Source organism: Myodes glareolus, chromosome 19 (assembly GCF_982192425.1).
Source record: "Myodes glareolus chromosome 19, mMyoGla1.1, whole genome shotgun sequence".
Lineage (NCBI taxonomy): Eukaryota > Metazoa > Chordata > Mammalia > Rodentia > Cricetidae > Myodes > Myodes glareolus.
In genome coordinates, this window is record NC_142044.1 from 41,942,263 (window position 1) to 41,957,787 (window position 15,525).

Here is a 15,525-nt window from a genome sequence, read left to right on the forward strand (position 1 = left end):
TTGGCTAAAGCATCTGCCAGTCGTCTTTCCGGACCTACTACAGGAAGAACTGGAAGAAGGGGGGGGGAAGAACCCAGAACTCAGCTTTTTTATTGGCTCCAGTAGGAACACACGCTTAGTGCGTAGAAATCCCAATTTGTGATTGGCTTATCTGTCCGCCAGTCAGACCACCGTAAACCAGTGTTCTCCTTATACTCTGCCTTCCTTGCCTGATTGGCTGGGTTGTACATGTCCTGCAGTCTCTGATTGGTCCGACGCTCTACACGGCCCGGCCTGCCCGCACTCTGTTGCCGTGGTTGCAGGCCCCGCCCTCCCGCTCGCTGACAGCGAGGCTTCTGGAGGGAAGCGGGTCCGCAGGTCGGTCCGGAACGAGGCTGGCGCTGCCAGGCCCGCGCCTAGCCGTTGCCATGGCAGCCACCGGCGGGGGCGCGGATGACGAGTCCCGATCCGGCCGCTCGAGCTCCGACGGCGAGTGCGCTGTGGCGCCGGAGCCGCTGGCGGAAGGCGGAGGCCTGTTCTCCTTCGCGGACCTAGGCGCCGCGCTGGGCGGCGGTGCAGGCCTCCCGGGCCGGGCAGCCGGCAGGGCCCAGTCCCCGCTGCGCTACCTCCAGGTCCTGTGGCAGCAGGACACCGAGCCCCGCGACGAACTGCGCTGCAAGATCCCCGCCGGGCGGCTAAGGCGTGCTGCCAGGCCCCACCGCCGGCTGGGGCCCACGGGCAAGGAGGTGCACGGTGAGCTCGGCCAGGGATCCTGGGATCTCTCGTGAGTGATCGCAGTTGTTAGAGCTAACGAGGACCGTGTCTTCGGCCACTTGGACATCACTAAAAAAAAATCTTTCCACTCTCGAGGGTGGTTGTTAGTAGACAATAATGTGGGACGATGGAGAATAATTTTATTATTAGAGAAGGAAGCCAAGAGCCTGTGGCTATGCCATACCTACTTGTGTGAATGCACAGATCTGAACCAGACTGCTCCACACGTGGCCCTTACACACCTACAGACACTTGTAGCCCCAGTTTTCTATATGTAGAATGGGTACACTACTAGCTTTCCTGGGGTATTAAGAGTTAGGTTCGCACACCTTTAATTCCAGCACTCAGGAGGCAGAGGCAGGCGGAGCTCTGTGAGTTCGAGGCCAGCCTGGTCTACAAGAACTAGTTCCAAGACAGGCTCCAAAGCTACAGAGAAACCCTATCTCGAAAAAGAAAAAAAAAAAAAGTAAGGTTCTGCTCATAAAGTCTACCTTTGTGATGGCCAAACACTAATTTGATTCACAAACTTTTATAATCATTTCAAGAGATACATTGTGACCCATGAGAAGTGACTTGCACAGAATTTGCTGTAAACAAGAAAAACGGCCAGGAGTGATACTGCACACCTGTAATCCTGAGAAGGCAGAGGTGGTAGGAAGATATCTGAGAGTTCAAGGTTAGCCGGGCTTAAGTAGCAAGTACCAGGTCCACAGTGTGAATCCTGGCGTTGGTTTTGTAGCAAGCATCTTTTCCCACTGAGCCATCTCAGCATCCCTAAATCCTACATATTATCAATACCAAGTTCATTTACTACCATCTGGACATGCTGATCTCAAGTCACATAGAAAAAGGTAGTACCATAGTCCAACTCAGGTCAGCCAGACTGTCCTGGTATATCTGCTTTATTGTTTTCTACAGTTTATGGGTGAAAAGAAAAATGGGGTGCAGAAGGGTTAAGAATGGAAAGGTTTTTTTTAAGATTTATTATCTATACAGTATACAGTGTTCTGCCTGCATGTATCTCTACACTTCTGAAGAGGACAGCAGATCTCATTATAGAGGGTTGTGAACCATCATGTGGTTGCTGGAAATTGAACTCAGTAACTCTGAAAGTGCAGCCAATCCTCTTAACCTTTGGGCCACATCTCCAGTCCCAAGAATGGAAAGTTTTAAGGTCTCTTCAGACTAGCACCATTTGACCTGGTGTCTTAAAAGTCAAAAGAGGGCCGGGCAATGGTGTCCCTGTCTTTAATCCCAGCACTTGGGAGGCAGAGGCAGGCAGATCTCTGTGAGTTCAAGGCCAGCCTGGTCTACAGAGTGAGTTCCAGGACAGCCAGGGCTACACAGAGAAACCCTGATTCAAAAAAAGTTTAAAAGAGAATTTCAAAGTGCTATATAAACAAAAAAAAGTGCATATGCAATTGTTATATCTAGTTTGCATTTTTTTTGACCATTCTCAGACAACAGAAGTTGCTGTTAGTCATGTTCTAAAGTAGAGGCAGTATCAGTGCACAGAGGGCAAAGAAGTTTCTGCTTGGGAATTACCATGTTTGGTAAGTCATTTAGGAATGACCGCTTTGAAGTAGAATAATAAAAGCTTGAGTGTGATTAGCTCACAAAGGACTAAGCAAACCCTCTCATTCTTCCTATTTTAAAAATATTATCTCAATTTTCTTTGTAACAACTTAAGAGCTGGCCAAACAGCTCAGCCTTGTTTTATAGATGATGGGCTTGGGCCCAGGGTAAGTAACTTTCTTGCTCAAGGTCGCCAGCTACCACAAGTGGCAGAAATTAGATCTGGCTCCAGAAGTCAGTTTGCTGCAGAAATTGGTCTCTCCTCCAACTGTGACCCAGTTCCAGTTTCTCCTTGTTCCCAGACTAGTGGTTTCTGTCCTGACACCTTCTTGGCCTTTCTGTACTGCTATGACTGAAGGGTAGACTGTCAGGGAAAGCTCAGAAGCCATGTGCCTTCTGTTTTGTTATGGTCATTTTTTTTAACTGTCTTTTCCGTTTTTATAGCTCTGAAGAGGCTGAGGGACTCGGCCAATGCCAATGATGTAGAAACAGGTGAGTGTGCACAGTGGGACCTGTGGGCTGATGGGGAAGGAAAAGCTGTCAGTGTCCTAGCACACCCTCATTCCCTCGGGGCATGCTCACTTTGTTTACTCCCTGACTCTGAAGTTACTGCAAAACAGAAGTAGGGTGTAGGACTCCCTCACTGTCTCACCATGCCCCTCTGTTACCAGCGTCTCCTGGTGTCACAGTGCCCTGTAAACTTCCTAATGCTAGGGGCCATGCCAGCGTTTTGTTTTTTCTTTAAATCCCTGGGGTTCAGCATAGCCCTCAGCAAAGAGCAAGTGCCCACTTTGGAACTTTTGGCTCCCAGGAGTGACCTCCAGGTTTCTCTCCTACCCACCAGTTCCTGAATAACCACTCTGAGGCTTAATATTTGTTACAAACTGTTTGGCCTTTTATCTCAGGCTTATTATTAACTAGCTCTTACAACTTAAATTAACCCTTTTCTATTAGTCTACATTTTACCATGAAGCTTGTGGCTTGTTACTTCACATCTTTCTTCTCCAGTGGCTGCTGGCATCTCTCTGATTCCACCTTACTTGTCCCTGTATCTTTGCTTGGATTTTCCACCTGACTCTATTCTGCCTGGCTACTGGTCAAATCAAGTCTGGGGGTTAAAAATCTACTCATAACAGGATTCCTCTATCCATGTTTCTTTATTCTTCTCTTTTTCTTTTCTTAATTAATTTTCCTGTTACAAATGTTCCCAGTAATATATGCCCTTATAATCAGCAGTTCCCCAGCCCTAGCAAGTTCCAGGACTGGAATTATTTTTCCCTGTAAAAGAGTTTTCACACACATGCACGTGCGCGCACACACACACACACACACACACACACACACACACACATGCACGCGCATGCGTACACAGCTGTGGCTGGCAGCTCAAAGGTGGGAGTGGCTCGTACACGTCCAGTGAACTCCTTAATGGAGAAAGTTAAGAAAGGAATTAAATCATCAGGGGATTCTAGAGGGAACGCTATATTTTAGGTGGTAGATAAAAGATCTAAAAGGTTTATTTTCAGTTTATTTTACTTTAATCTCAGTTACTTTAATAAAAGGTTTCTTAAAATTTTATTTTATAAAATTATGAATAGGGCACAGAGTGTATTTTAAATCAGTATGCAGCTTATCTCCCAGCATGCATACAGGATACTGGGTAACCAGGCAACATATATAAACAGTCTGGGGGGATGGCGGGGAAGCTAATGGTTCCTGATCTGATCAGCACATTCACCATGTCTAGGTCTAGAGTTTACATTTATTGCTCTAGGTGGTAGAAACAAAGAGGAGACCCAGGCCTCTAAATTATAAGTTCTAGGATTTGCTGTTATTAGTTGTTCTGATCAGGGGGAGTTGTGGGTCTTTCTTGAGGTTGCTGTTAATTATCTCTTCTGCTGTTCTTGAGAGTAAAACACAAGCAGTAAATTTCCTGAACTAAAATCATCAGTAAATTGAAGTGAAGGTGAGCGTAAGAAGTTAGGAATCTTTTAAGTGAGGTAAAACCAGGGCATGCGTATTCTGCTCCCTGTCTAAGCAGCTATGAATCAGCAGCTTGGGCAAGTAATAATTCTGTGTCCTTGGATAGCTGTGAATATCGTAAATGGGATGCTCTTCCCTGGACCATGAACACTGACCAAGTGCCTGCTGATGAAGATAATTGCAGGAAGGCAGATCTCTGCATTTACCTAGGAGAGAGGAACGAAAGTCTGGCAGTGGGAAACTGCTTTCTCATGTAGCTAGGAGAATGTGATTAGTAAGCCCCAAAGGTATAGGAGACAGTTCTGAACTGTGGGAATTAGTTCCTAAATATGTAACAGAAGGGGCATTAGCTACATTGAAAAGCTACAGCAAAAAGACAGCCCTTTTATTCCCAAAGCAATAACACTGAAGTTTCCTTGAATTATGGCTTAACCTTTACCAGGGCCCCTGGCTCTGATAAGTCACTGGTGAAAAGATGGTTGAGCAATTACTGTATAATGTTGTGGCTTGTAGCAGAGAATAGGGTTGGGGCTAATGTCTTTCAGTTTGGCCTTGAACTTGTGATTCTCCTGTCTCTGTTTCTAGAGTGCTATGGTTACAAGAGTGTGACATGACACCCAGCAAGTCAGCCAGTCAGCAACAGTAACAGGGCAGTACTTATGGGGCACTATGCCTCATACAAAGCTATGAACCCAAAATATAGTTGAGGAGGAAAATGATATAGTGACACCAGTTCAAAACCAGACAGAGCTGAGTGGTGCACGCCTTTCATCCCAGCACTCAGGAGGTAGAGGCAGGTGGATCTTGGTCGTTTGAGGCCAGCCTTGGCTACATAGTGAGCTCTAGGACAGCCAGGGCTACATACAGTGAAACCATGTCTCAAAAAACCAAAGAACAAACCAAACTAAACAAAATAAATGCAGGCAGGAATGCAAAACACAGCAGTGATGTGCTGAGCCGGAGCAGAGACGCCAGTTTGCAGCCCACTTTGCCTCTCGTCTCCTGGGTCACTGCGGCCTGTGAACCTCACATCTCACGGGGCCAAAGTGTCCTGGTCTGTGAAGTGGATGCGACACCTTACATGGCTATTGTCAGGCCGATTCCTGGCCAGAATTCCAAGTACACTGTACAGTGACCTCTCTTCGAGAATGGACAGTCCCCTGCTGTTAAAGAACAGGATGGACAGGAAGTAGGAGAAATGTGGGAGAGGAGAGGCTGACTAAGCTGGGTCGAGCTACATGGACAGGAAGCAGTTTGGACTTTGACTGGAAGGGCTCAGATCCATGAGGGGGCTTCTGGGAAAAAGACTAAAACGCCACTGACGCTGAAAGGACTGGCAGCAATTTTCCCCACTTCTTGGTCATTAGCGCATAATGTCTCCCCCTTTCCAGGGCCCCGCTCTGTCAGAGAAGGAATAACACATCCATTATTCCCATCACAGCGGCTCTGCAGGCGGCAGCGCAGAGATGATGCCCATTTTCTGTGACTGCTGTGCACATCCAGGCCTCCATGCCTGTTCCCATCCCAGCTCCCACCACCGCCTCATGCCGGTGGCTGTGCGCTCCGTTTTTGCGTAGTTTAGCTTGGGATTTTATGTGTCCCTGGGGCTTATGCTCTGTCTCTTTCAAAGTGTGACCTCTTGAGAACCAAGTACCAGTCGGTAGCTTGCTCAACTGTGTCCAGTTGGAATGAAAATGTACCTAAGTGTGGAGACAGGTACCTATGCCAGAATTACTATGCCTCTGCAGTTTCTGCCATAAAGATCAAGAGCCTCTTCTGATGTTCTGTCCAGTCCCTAGACACATAGGTTAAAACAGATCCATGGCCATTAAGATAACAGAATTCTACTTGGGGCCAGTAGTCCCTGAGGGGCCAGCATCTAGGAGGGACCAACTTTCCTGTGAATTATGAATGGCTCATCTGGAGGGACCCTTGAGCATCATTGTCCATCCCTAGGGACTGTAGCATAGCTAACACTACTGCTCTCTTCCCTTTCTCCCCCATCTTGGTGGTCAGTGCAGCAGTTGCTGGAAGATGGCACGGACCCCTGCGCAGCTGACGACAAAGGCCGCACGGCCCTCCATTTTGCCTCCTGCAATGGCAATGACCAGATTGGTGAGTCCTGGGGAAGCAATAGGAATTGGTCAAGGCCAGTGACATCCTTCTAAATGGAATGGGGGAGGAATTGCTGTCTGCTGGGGGGGGGTCTGGGGTGTGTGATAAGGAAGACTTGTGACAGGAGCCCTCAGGTGCTAGGATTACAGATGTGTGCCACATGCCTGGCGTGCTGAGCAGTCATTCATTTAATAAGCGGAGGTCCTTGTTAATGAATCCAGTGTGTGTGTGTTGGGGAGGGGACGACAGGGTCTCATGTAGTCCAGTCTGGCTTCACAGCTGCTGTGCTGCTGAGAACGCCCACAAACTGATCTTCTTGCTTCCGTCTCCTGAATGCTAGGATTACAGGTGTACACTGCTACACCTGGGCCAGGTTTTTTGTTTGTTTTTTTCTTTTGTGATCCTGGGGATAAAGCCCAGGGCTTCACTCATGTTGGCAAGTGCTCCAACGCTAAGCTATATCCCCAGCCCTCTTTTTACTTTTTATTTTGAGACAGGGTCTTAGTAAGTTGTCCAGGCTGGCCTTGAGCTCATGCTACAAACCAGGTAGGCCTAGAACTTGAGACCCTCCAGCCTCAGACCCCTGGATAGCTAGAATCACAGACCTAAGCCACCAGGCCCAGCTATAGTGCACTGGTTGCCAGTAGGTTTTTTTCTGTGTGTGTCTCTTTACAAAATCTTTGCCTTCCCCACAGAGATGGTCACCTATTTCATTCTAGAGATGGGACACTGGTACAGTTCCCATTTCGTCTATGGCCAGTCCCTCTGGAATTAGATTTTGTTCTTTTGTGAGACTCAGCCTGACTCTCCAATACAATGTCCTTAACCTAAATGGTTCTGTCTGGGTAGGTGGCAAGCCCTGGCAACATGAGGCTGCCCAGGACAGCTGAAGTGTCTTCCGTGACCTCACCCTCAGTGCAGCCTGCTACCATATGAGAATAGGAAATGTTTTCAGGAGCCTTCCCCAGTATTCTCCTCAGTCAGATAGGACCAAGAAGCCAAGAGACTGACTCTCCTACAGACCTTGGTTCTGGACCCTTGGGGTCCTACATATAAACCCTGTGGATCACATTGATGATTGGGTGCATGTAACAGCACTGGGTAGCCATGTCTTGGTCCTGCACTCCACACTCTAAGGAAGCCTCTGCTGGCTTCAGGGTGAGGTTTAGTTGGTGGAAAGCTCTAACAGTATATCTTGGATTTTTCCATCTTCAGTGCAACTTCTCCTGGACCATGGGGCTGACCCCAACCAACAGGATGGTCTGGGCAACACACCATTACACCTGGGTAAGTCCTCAAAAGCCACAGGGTAGGCTTCCTGGGCTCAGCAGCCTCCCAGAAGTGTCTCCTAGCATCATGACAGGGCTTGAGCCGCAAGTGTGCATTCCCCACAGTCTGTGTCCCACAGACCATCACAGTAGGCTGCGCACTTGGCAGAGCTGTTGGTGCGCCCTGGACTGACTGCAGCCACCTCTGCTAGGAAGTGGGTCGTGAGCCCTTTCGCTGTCCCAGCCTTGCTGTAGACTCACACTGTTGATTATAGTGAATCCTGTCTCCAGGCCTCAGTTTCCCCAGCTGTATAGGGAGAAAATTGGACTTGATCTGAGTCCTGCCCAATAGGGCATACTGACCTGGTGACACTCTCAGGAGGTAATGTGGCACAGGCACACTCAGGGACACAGATCTCTTCCCTGCTCTCCCCAGTTGTGACTCTTAAGTCTCTCTTTTTTCCCCCGCAGCGGCTTGCACCAACCATGTGCCTGTCATCACCACGCTGCTCCGAGGAGGTATGTGGCGCCTTCCTCCACCTCTTCCTACCTTCTCTCGTTCTCATGTCCAGCATGCTTCCTTCTCCTTGTTCCCACAGGGGCCCGTGTGGATGCCCTGGACAGAGCTGGCCGCACGCCCCTACACCTGGCCAAGTCGAAGCTGAACATCCTACAGGAGGGCCATTCCCAGTGCCTGGAGGCTGTCCGGCTGGAGGTGAAGCAGGTGAGCAATTCCTCCCTGGGTACCACACTTAGCAGACCATTCGCCTCTGGCTTAGGTTTCCTGATTACATTGTTCCCCAACATCTCCGCTCCATTACGCTAGTTGGCGTAAAGTTGGGCCTGTGCCTGCCTTCTACCAGCAGCTCAGCTCCCATCTCCTTTCTCTCCTTTCAGATCATCCACATGCTACGGGAGTATCTGGAGCGCCTAGGGCGCCATGAGCAGCGGGAACGGCTGGATGACCTCTGTACCCGCCTCCAGATGACAAGTACCAAAGAGCAGGTGAGCTACAGCCAGAGGACCTGGGGTGTCGCCACCACCATAGACCTCAGCTTCTGTCCACTTCCATGAAGCTATGGTGGCCAGTGTGCTCATGTTCCTGCTCTCAGGAGCCAGACCCAGACTACCTGATGCCCAGGATGAACCATAGTCAGAGAGAAGGGTTGGTGACACCTAGGTCTTCACTGGTCAAGGACTCTACTGAGCCCAACATAGAAGTCTCTAGCCCCCATCCTCGTCATTGGAACACCAGGACAGGGGAAGCATCTATATGCCCTGAAGAGAGGCAGTGCCTTTGTTGTGTGGTGTTCCCCAGTTCAGTCTGGGTTTCTCTCTGCAGGTGGATGAAGTGACAGACCTCTTGGCCAGCTTCACCTCCCTCAGCCTGCAGATGCAGGGCATGGAGAAGAGGTAGCAAGGACAGCTCCTTGCTTTGCACCGCCCTTCTGCCCTCTGCTCTCAGTACAGGGAAAGCCCAGGGGACTCCGGAGTTCCACCTTGCCCTTGCCCTTAGATGCTGAGAGCAAAGCTGCTCCCAGACAGTCTGCATCATCTCTATGGGCCAGGACCACAGCCCCAGCTCCTGCTGCATATTGCCAGCTCTGTAGCCATACTCCAGGTCTACACGTGCTGTCCTAGCAGACGTCACTCCTCCTGTGACCTCCCTATGTTCTCAGCAAGCCCCAGAGCCCCATTCCTTCCCAGCCATGGACTTATCGTCTGGCTTCGGGTAGGTACTCTGAGGCCACCCAGGCTGCTATCTAAGATGGCCGTGCCCCCCACACCAGCACTTAAGTTTAGCCCTGCACCTGACTTTCAAGGACACACTGCACTGCATGGATGTCTCTGAGCGGAAGAGGGGCATTGCTGATGCCTAGGCCTTCATAAAGGCTAGAAAGGACCCTTTTTAGCCCAAAGAAAGATCTCCAACTCCTTCCCTCCCTGTCTCTGAAACACTAGGGATGGGGATCTGTTTTGCAGCCAAGTTGTGAGAGGGAGATCATGATCCATGTGCCCAGGTCCTCATCCCAGGGGCCTCGAGGCCTCAGATGGTGTGACAAGAGCCTGCACAGATATAACTAGAGGTCTTTAGAGGAGAGGATCCTGGATCATCTAGGGGGGCAGGGTATCACCCCAGGGAGCCCTGTAGGAGGAAGGCAGGAGGTGATTGCTGCCATGTGGGTGTGAGAAGTAGAGGAAGAAGCTGGAGAAGGACAGCAAATGATTGCCCTCTGACCCTCCAGCAGGGACTGGCTCTGCTGGCACTGGACTTGAGCTCAGTGGGACACATGTTGGTTTCTAGCCTCCAGAACTGTGAGAATAAATCTGCTGTTTAAGCTGTTTGTTTTTAGTGGTGGTTTCTTGTAGTGGCAACAGGAACTGACAAAGTAGCAGGGACTCGGACTCATTGCAAAGGTCTCTTAGGTCTGCTGAACAGTACCCTACCCTATCCTTCAGGAGACGGTTCTGGCATGGGCGTGGGGGAGAATCCTCATATAGGAGCCCCCTCCAGACAGGGATTTGGCCACTGACTTCTAGTCCATGTCTGGCCTGGCATTGCCCCCATTTTCTCTCGCCAAGCGGGAAGCCCTGGCTACTGGCAGAAGAGAGCCCATCTTCAGATCCCAGCATGGTACTGAACAGAAACTCAGCCACTCCTCAGACCCTGGAGGAAGAACTGGGTGGGATTTCAACCCCCAACCCGCTGTGGGGAAGGAAACCCATAGTTCCCTACTTTGGCAGGATTAGGAGGACAAAGTGTTTTAGCAGCCCCCAAATGAGAGGGGCAGCTGCTGTCCCTGCTGAGTGACAAGAGGAAAAAGGGACTCTATGGGGCAGACTTTCTCCCTGCCTGGGTGACCAGCTCTCTAAGTGACTTTCACTTCTTGGGGCCCAAGAGAAGATCTTGTTCTCTTCTTGGGACTTCACTGGGGCTGGGTCATTACCTGGGGGCAGGCTGGAGACCAAGACAACAGAGAGGCAGGGTGGAAAGGAACCACCCCTCTCAGGCCTTGTATCCTTGGGCCTCCTCACCCTAGACCACCTGGAAAGAGCTAAGGCATGGTGACCAGCTCTCTGGCTGCTAGGGAAGGTATAGAAACCTCCGAACAGAGTAAGGTTTGTGTGGGGTACACACTGGCATTCTGAAGAAAATCTACATTCAGCGAAATTGGAACTCCAGCTTTGGCATCCTGGACGCAGAAGCTTGAGAAGCCATCAGGGTCCTCTGGGGCTGCCTGGGCATGCCAAGGACACCTTGCCCCAGGCTGTTGCTTTGAATTGGAACAGTGGAATGTTCTGGAACTTCAAAATTGCCCTGAAGTGACCTAGAATCTCTAAGACAGCAGGACACAGTAGGACTAATTGATTCCTGAAACCTGGGCCTCCAGGAACAAGGAAGGCATCCTGCACCCCTATTACTGCAGGCTAGGTCCCAAGAGCACCCTTGGCCCTAGCAGAGTGTCTGTTGCTAGCTCCCTCTCTGGCTGCGCAGACAGTGAAGGGAGGGCTTGATGCAGAAAGGTGGCTTCTGGGTCAATTGTCAAACACTGACCAGGTGGCCAGGCAGTCTGCCTCATTCCATTTCCAGCCAGAATATTTCCTATAACCCTGAGTCAGTCTGAAGAGCCAGCCAGAGAGAGTCGGCCCAGACATTGGAGTGAGTCAGGAAGCACGAGTGGGCCCTGGGTGATGAACTGGGCAGCGGCACGAAAGAACTCAGCTGAAGTAATCCTCCGGGGTTGGGTTGACTCTGGAGTCAGCTGACTGGAAGCCACTGATGGAGAGGGTGCAGTGGTCAGAGCTGGGGTGGGGGTGGTTAGCGGAGGGGCTGGGGAGGTGGATCTTGGTTTTACCTCATCCTTACTGCTTCCTTCCTAACATGAACAGTCCTTACCGAGCACTTACTCACACCATGCATGTTCACACGTTCCAGGTGGGTCTGCTCTTGTTGCTGCCCACACCTGACCAAACAGGTTGGCCAGAGCCCGCCACCCAGGCTGCCAGATCCACCTCAAACTCATGTTATTTCTACCATGCCCAAAACCAGAGCCCCCTCACAATCCATTTCCTCACACAAGGTGACGACGGTATGTGTTGAATGCCTCTGTGTGTCAGCAGGCATTAGGTCTATGATAGAGTTACTGTGTGTGTGTGTGTGTATACGCATACACATATACATACATACATACATACATATGTACGTACATATATTCCCCTATTCTACAATGTGGGAAACTGAGGCTTAGACAGAAGTTGATTTGTTTGAAATCAGTAAAGTGTTAGACTCCCATCTAGAATTCATTCCCCATGCCCATCTTTTGTTTTGTTTTGTTTTTCAAGACAGGGTTTCCCTGTGCAGCTCTGACTGTTCTGGAACTTATTCTGTAGACCAGGCTGGCCTCAAACTCACAGAGATCCACCTGCCTCTGGCCTCTGCCTCCTGAGTGCTGGGATTAAAGGTGTGCGCCATCATTGTCCGGCTACGAATGCCTGTTTCTGTGAGCAGTCAGCGTTCTCAGAAGCAGCGGATCAGACTCTTTCCTTGCCAAGCTCACAGTATAGCGTGCTCGGTGGATGAGACACACACCTGATACTACGATGATGGTCAGAGGTGATGGGGCTGGTCCGGAGCCTAGGTAGCCCTGGCTAATCTGTGGGGAGGGGACCCCAAAGGGTGAGAACGGCTAGAGAGGGCCCCCAGGTACCCTTGGAGAGAGGCCAACTCAAACGGCCCAGTTCTACCCAGATGCCTCACAACTGGACAGCAGCTGGAATTCAAACCCTTTCCCCTGGGCTGCACTGCTTCTCTGGACCAGTGCCTGCTCCAACCCCACCCACTACCATCCACAGTCACAGATGCGGAGGGAGCTCCATTCCACCCACAGGAACCCCAGCCACCCTGTCCTGGAACCATTCTTCCAATTGCAGCCTTACCTCTACAGGAGCCACTTAGCTTGTTGCCAGGCAGATGTCCCCGCTATCAGTCTAAGCCACTTAAACCAGCCTGTTAAGCGCAGTCTGTCCTCCCGGCCTCATGTCATCTTGCAGCCAGCAATCCATAAATGAGCCCGCATCAGGAAGCGATGTTCATTAATAGAAAAGCTGGCGGTTAATTGGTGTTTATTTCCCCTGGTCCACACCTCGAAATTGATAGATGATGCTGTCTCTGGCAGCCCAAAGCAGGAGGAGGGGCTGGGGAGGAGGGAGCTTTCACTTGGCCAGGGTCAGGCAGCCCAATCACTGGAGTGGCACAGAGAGGCCATCTCCTTTGCACATTCTAGTTCATCCCACTCCAATCGGCTCTGTCTTACCGCTTCGCTGACTCCATGAAACCAAATCAGACAAACCTGAGCTCTGTGGTCCAGGGCAAGTACTCAACCTTTCTGGTCTCACATCTCCATCTTCCAACTAAAGCAGATGAGACAGACGTAAGCTCCAGAGCCAAACACAAGAACTAAATAAAATGTGGCAGGTGTGCTGGCGCTCCATCTCCCTGAGAACCCTGCAGCCCACACCACCTAGGTCCCTCAGTTTAATACGTCATCACCTGCCCCGAATCTGTCCCCTCAGTGTCCCCACTGCTAGGAGACTGGGTGTCTTCTGAGGTACCTCTTTCTTCCTTTTCAGCCATCATCAACCCTGACAATTGCTCTTCCCACGTGGTCGACAGCGAGTCCCCCACTGTCTTTGTCCTGAATGTCTTCAATGTCTTCATCTGTCTGGATTTTCACTAGCCTGACCGGTGTCCTTGCTCCTGTCTCTCTTTGGTCTTCCACCACACAAAAGCCAATGTTGGCAGCAACAGAAAGCTCCTGAAACCTCATCAAATCGCTCTGGTTTCAGAACCAGAGCAGAGGCTCCTCATTGCCTTCAGGAGGATCCAGTCCTCAGTTCAGATGAAATCTAGAGCCTTCTTCACAAGGTCCCCATCACGCTCGCCTCCCTTCCTGAGGGCACCCCGTGCCATCAGAGGTCCCTGCCATCAGGAGCCCCTGCAAATGGTCTTTCAGGCCTCCCTCTTTGAGCCATAGTGAATCCACATTTAATGACTGACCTTGGGCACAGCGTCTCCAGGAAGCCTTTTCTGGGAGTCCACCCTCTGATGAACCCTTCACTGGGCTCCCCAGCCCCAGCTCTCGTTCCTACTGCACCTGGCAGGTGTGCTCAAGTGTGAATACACACTGCTCCTTATGTGTGCTTTGTACCATCTGACCATGGTGGCACATGTCTCTCATCCCAGCACTCAGGAGACAGAAGTGAGTCTCTGTGAGTTCAAGGCCAGCCTGGTGTACCTGGTGAGACCATGTCTCAAAAAAAAAAAAAAAAGACCAAAATCAAAAAGACTTCAAAAGACTTCACCAACTAGGAGGCAAGAGCTGCAGAATCTAAACCTTGCTCCAGCTAGGAAGGCCTTCCCACTGAGACTACCCCAGCCTTGGCCTGAGTGTTGCTGGGGCCTTGGGTCAGGTGACCTCTCCTGGGCTCAGAGGGCAGCATCCTGGTTACACTCAGCCTCCACTCCAGCCCCTACTGCCTGCCTTGGGCTCCACAGGACACACAGTTCTCTCCTAACCAAATTACTGCAACCACCTGCTCCCCCCGAGTACTTCGTTAGTCCCTGAAATAGACCCCTGAGGCCTGGAAGCCAAGACTAAACCTAGCAGCAGACCATCAATCTTTCTGTCATGTCTGTGCAAAAAAATTTTCTAGCTCTGGTCCAGGCCTTGAGGGCTTTCCTCATGGGGCTCCCAGCCTGTGCATGCAACCCTGGCACTTTCTGAGTAACGCCTCAGAGGGAGTCTTACTTCTTCACCTCTTCTTTCCTGGAAACCATTATTTGCCCAACCTGGTCTGCCTGAGAGATGCATATCCTGCTGTCTCCACAGAGCTTACCACTCCTTCTCATGAGCAGTGCAAGCTTGCTTTCGGCTCCTCATCCCTACCTGTGTGGGTTGCCTTCCTCCGAGAAAAAAAAGCACACCTTTACAAGTCACCTCAGGAGCCAGGCATGGTGATGCAGGCCTGTAACCCCAGTACTCAGGAGACAGGCAGAAGTGCTGTGACCTTGGGGCCAGCCTGGGCTATACTATAAGTGTACCAGGTCAACCAGGCTGCACAGCAGGGTGACAGTTTGGGTTTGCCAGCCTGAGGACCTTAGTTTAATCTCCAGCTACAATGTAAAAAAGCCACAGCTGGCCCACACACGCCTTTAATCCCAGCATTTGGGAGGCAGAGGCAGGCCAGATCTCTGCGAATTTCAGGCTGATCAGGGCTACATAGTGAGACCCTACCTGCCATGTCTGCAATCCTAGAGCCAAGGAAGCTGGGACAAGAGAAGGCCAGGGATTTTTCTGGCCCAGTTGGGGAGCTTCAGATTCAGTGAGAGAAAATAAGGTAGAGATCACTTTTGAAAGATACCCAGTTTGGACCTCTGGCTTACACACCATGCACACACAAATGGACATGTGCAAACATTCCCAGAGTTCTCTCTGGAATTCTTGTTTGCATTGCCCAGGTGGCAGGAGCTTTCCTCTCTGGGTCATTTCAGGTCCACCTTTTCTCCCCTGGTACCGTGTCCTCCCGTATTACATACAAGTATCCACCCACTGCCTGGCCACACAATGTCCAGTTTCCTGGGCTTCCTTCCCTTAGACTGCCCATAAGTCCCTGGCTGGTTGCACTGAGCCAGAGTCCTGCTTCAAAAGCAGGAGGTCTCTGCAAGCCAGCTAGAGGTCTAGCTGTTCAGTGGTCCTCTACTGGTTGAGCAGAGTCTCAGGCCACTGGGAAGGGACCCAGAGACCATCATCTTCTCTGGTCCACAGAGGTT

General features: G+C 50.7%; 1 protein-coding gene across 1 annotated transcript; it reads left to right on the plus strand.

The window, feature by feature from the left end:
• The first annotated feature begins 317 nt into the window (after positions 1 to 317).
• Ankrd54 (ankyrin repeat domain 54) lies at positions 318 to 10,039 on the plus strand. Its single transcript, XM_048454804.3, has 8 exons — positions 318 to 732; positions 2,773 to 2,820; positions 6,328 to 6,426; positions 7,642 to 7,713; positions 8,166 to 8,213; positions 8,294 to 8,418; positions 8,592 to 8,699; positions 9,037 to 10,039. The coding sequence occupies exons 1-8, from the start codon at positions 408 to 410 to the stop codon at positions 9,109 to 9,111; spliced, it is 900 nt and encodes a 299-aa protein (XP_048310761.1). The 5' UTR covers positions 318 to 407; the 3' UTR covers positions 9,112 to 10,039.
• The last annotated feature ends 5,486 nt before the right edge of the window (positions 10,040 to 15,525 follow it).

Excerpts from the sequence above, each read along its gene's own strand:
- Ankrd54 (XM_048454804.3), top strand. The coding sequence starts at position 408 with ATGGCAGCCACCGGCGGGGGCGCGGATGACGAGTCCCGATCCGGCCGC. Across the intron at positions 733-2,772 it reads CACGGGCAAGGAGGTGCACG|CTCTGAAGAGGCTGAGGGAC; the intron begins GTGAGCTCGGCC and ends CCGTTTTTATAG. Across the intron at positions 6,427-7,641 it reads CAATGGCAATGACCAGATTG|TGCAACTTCTCCTGGACCAT; the intron begins GTGAGTCCTGGG and ends TTCCATCTTCAG.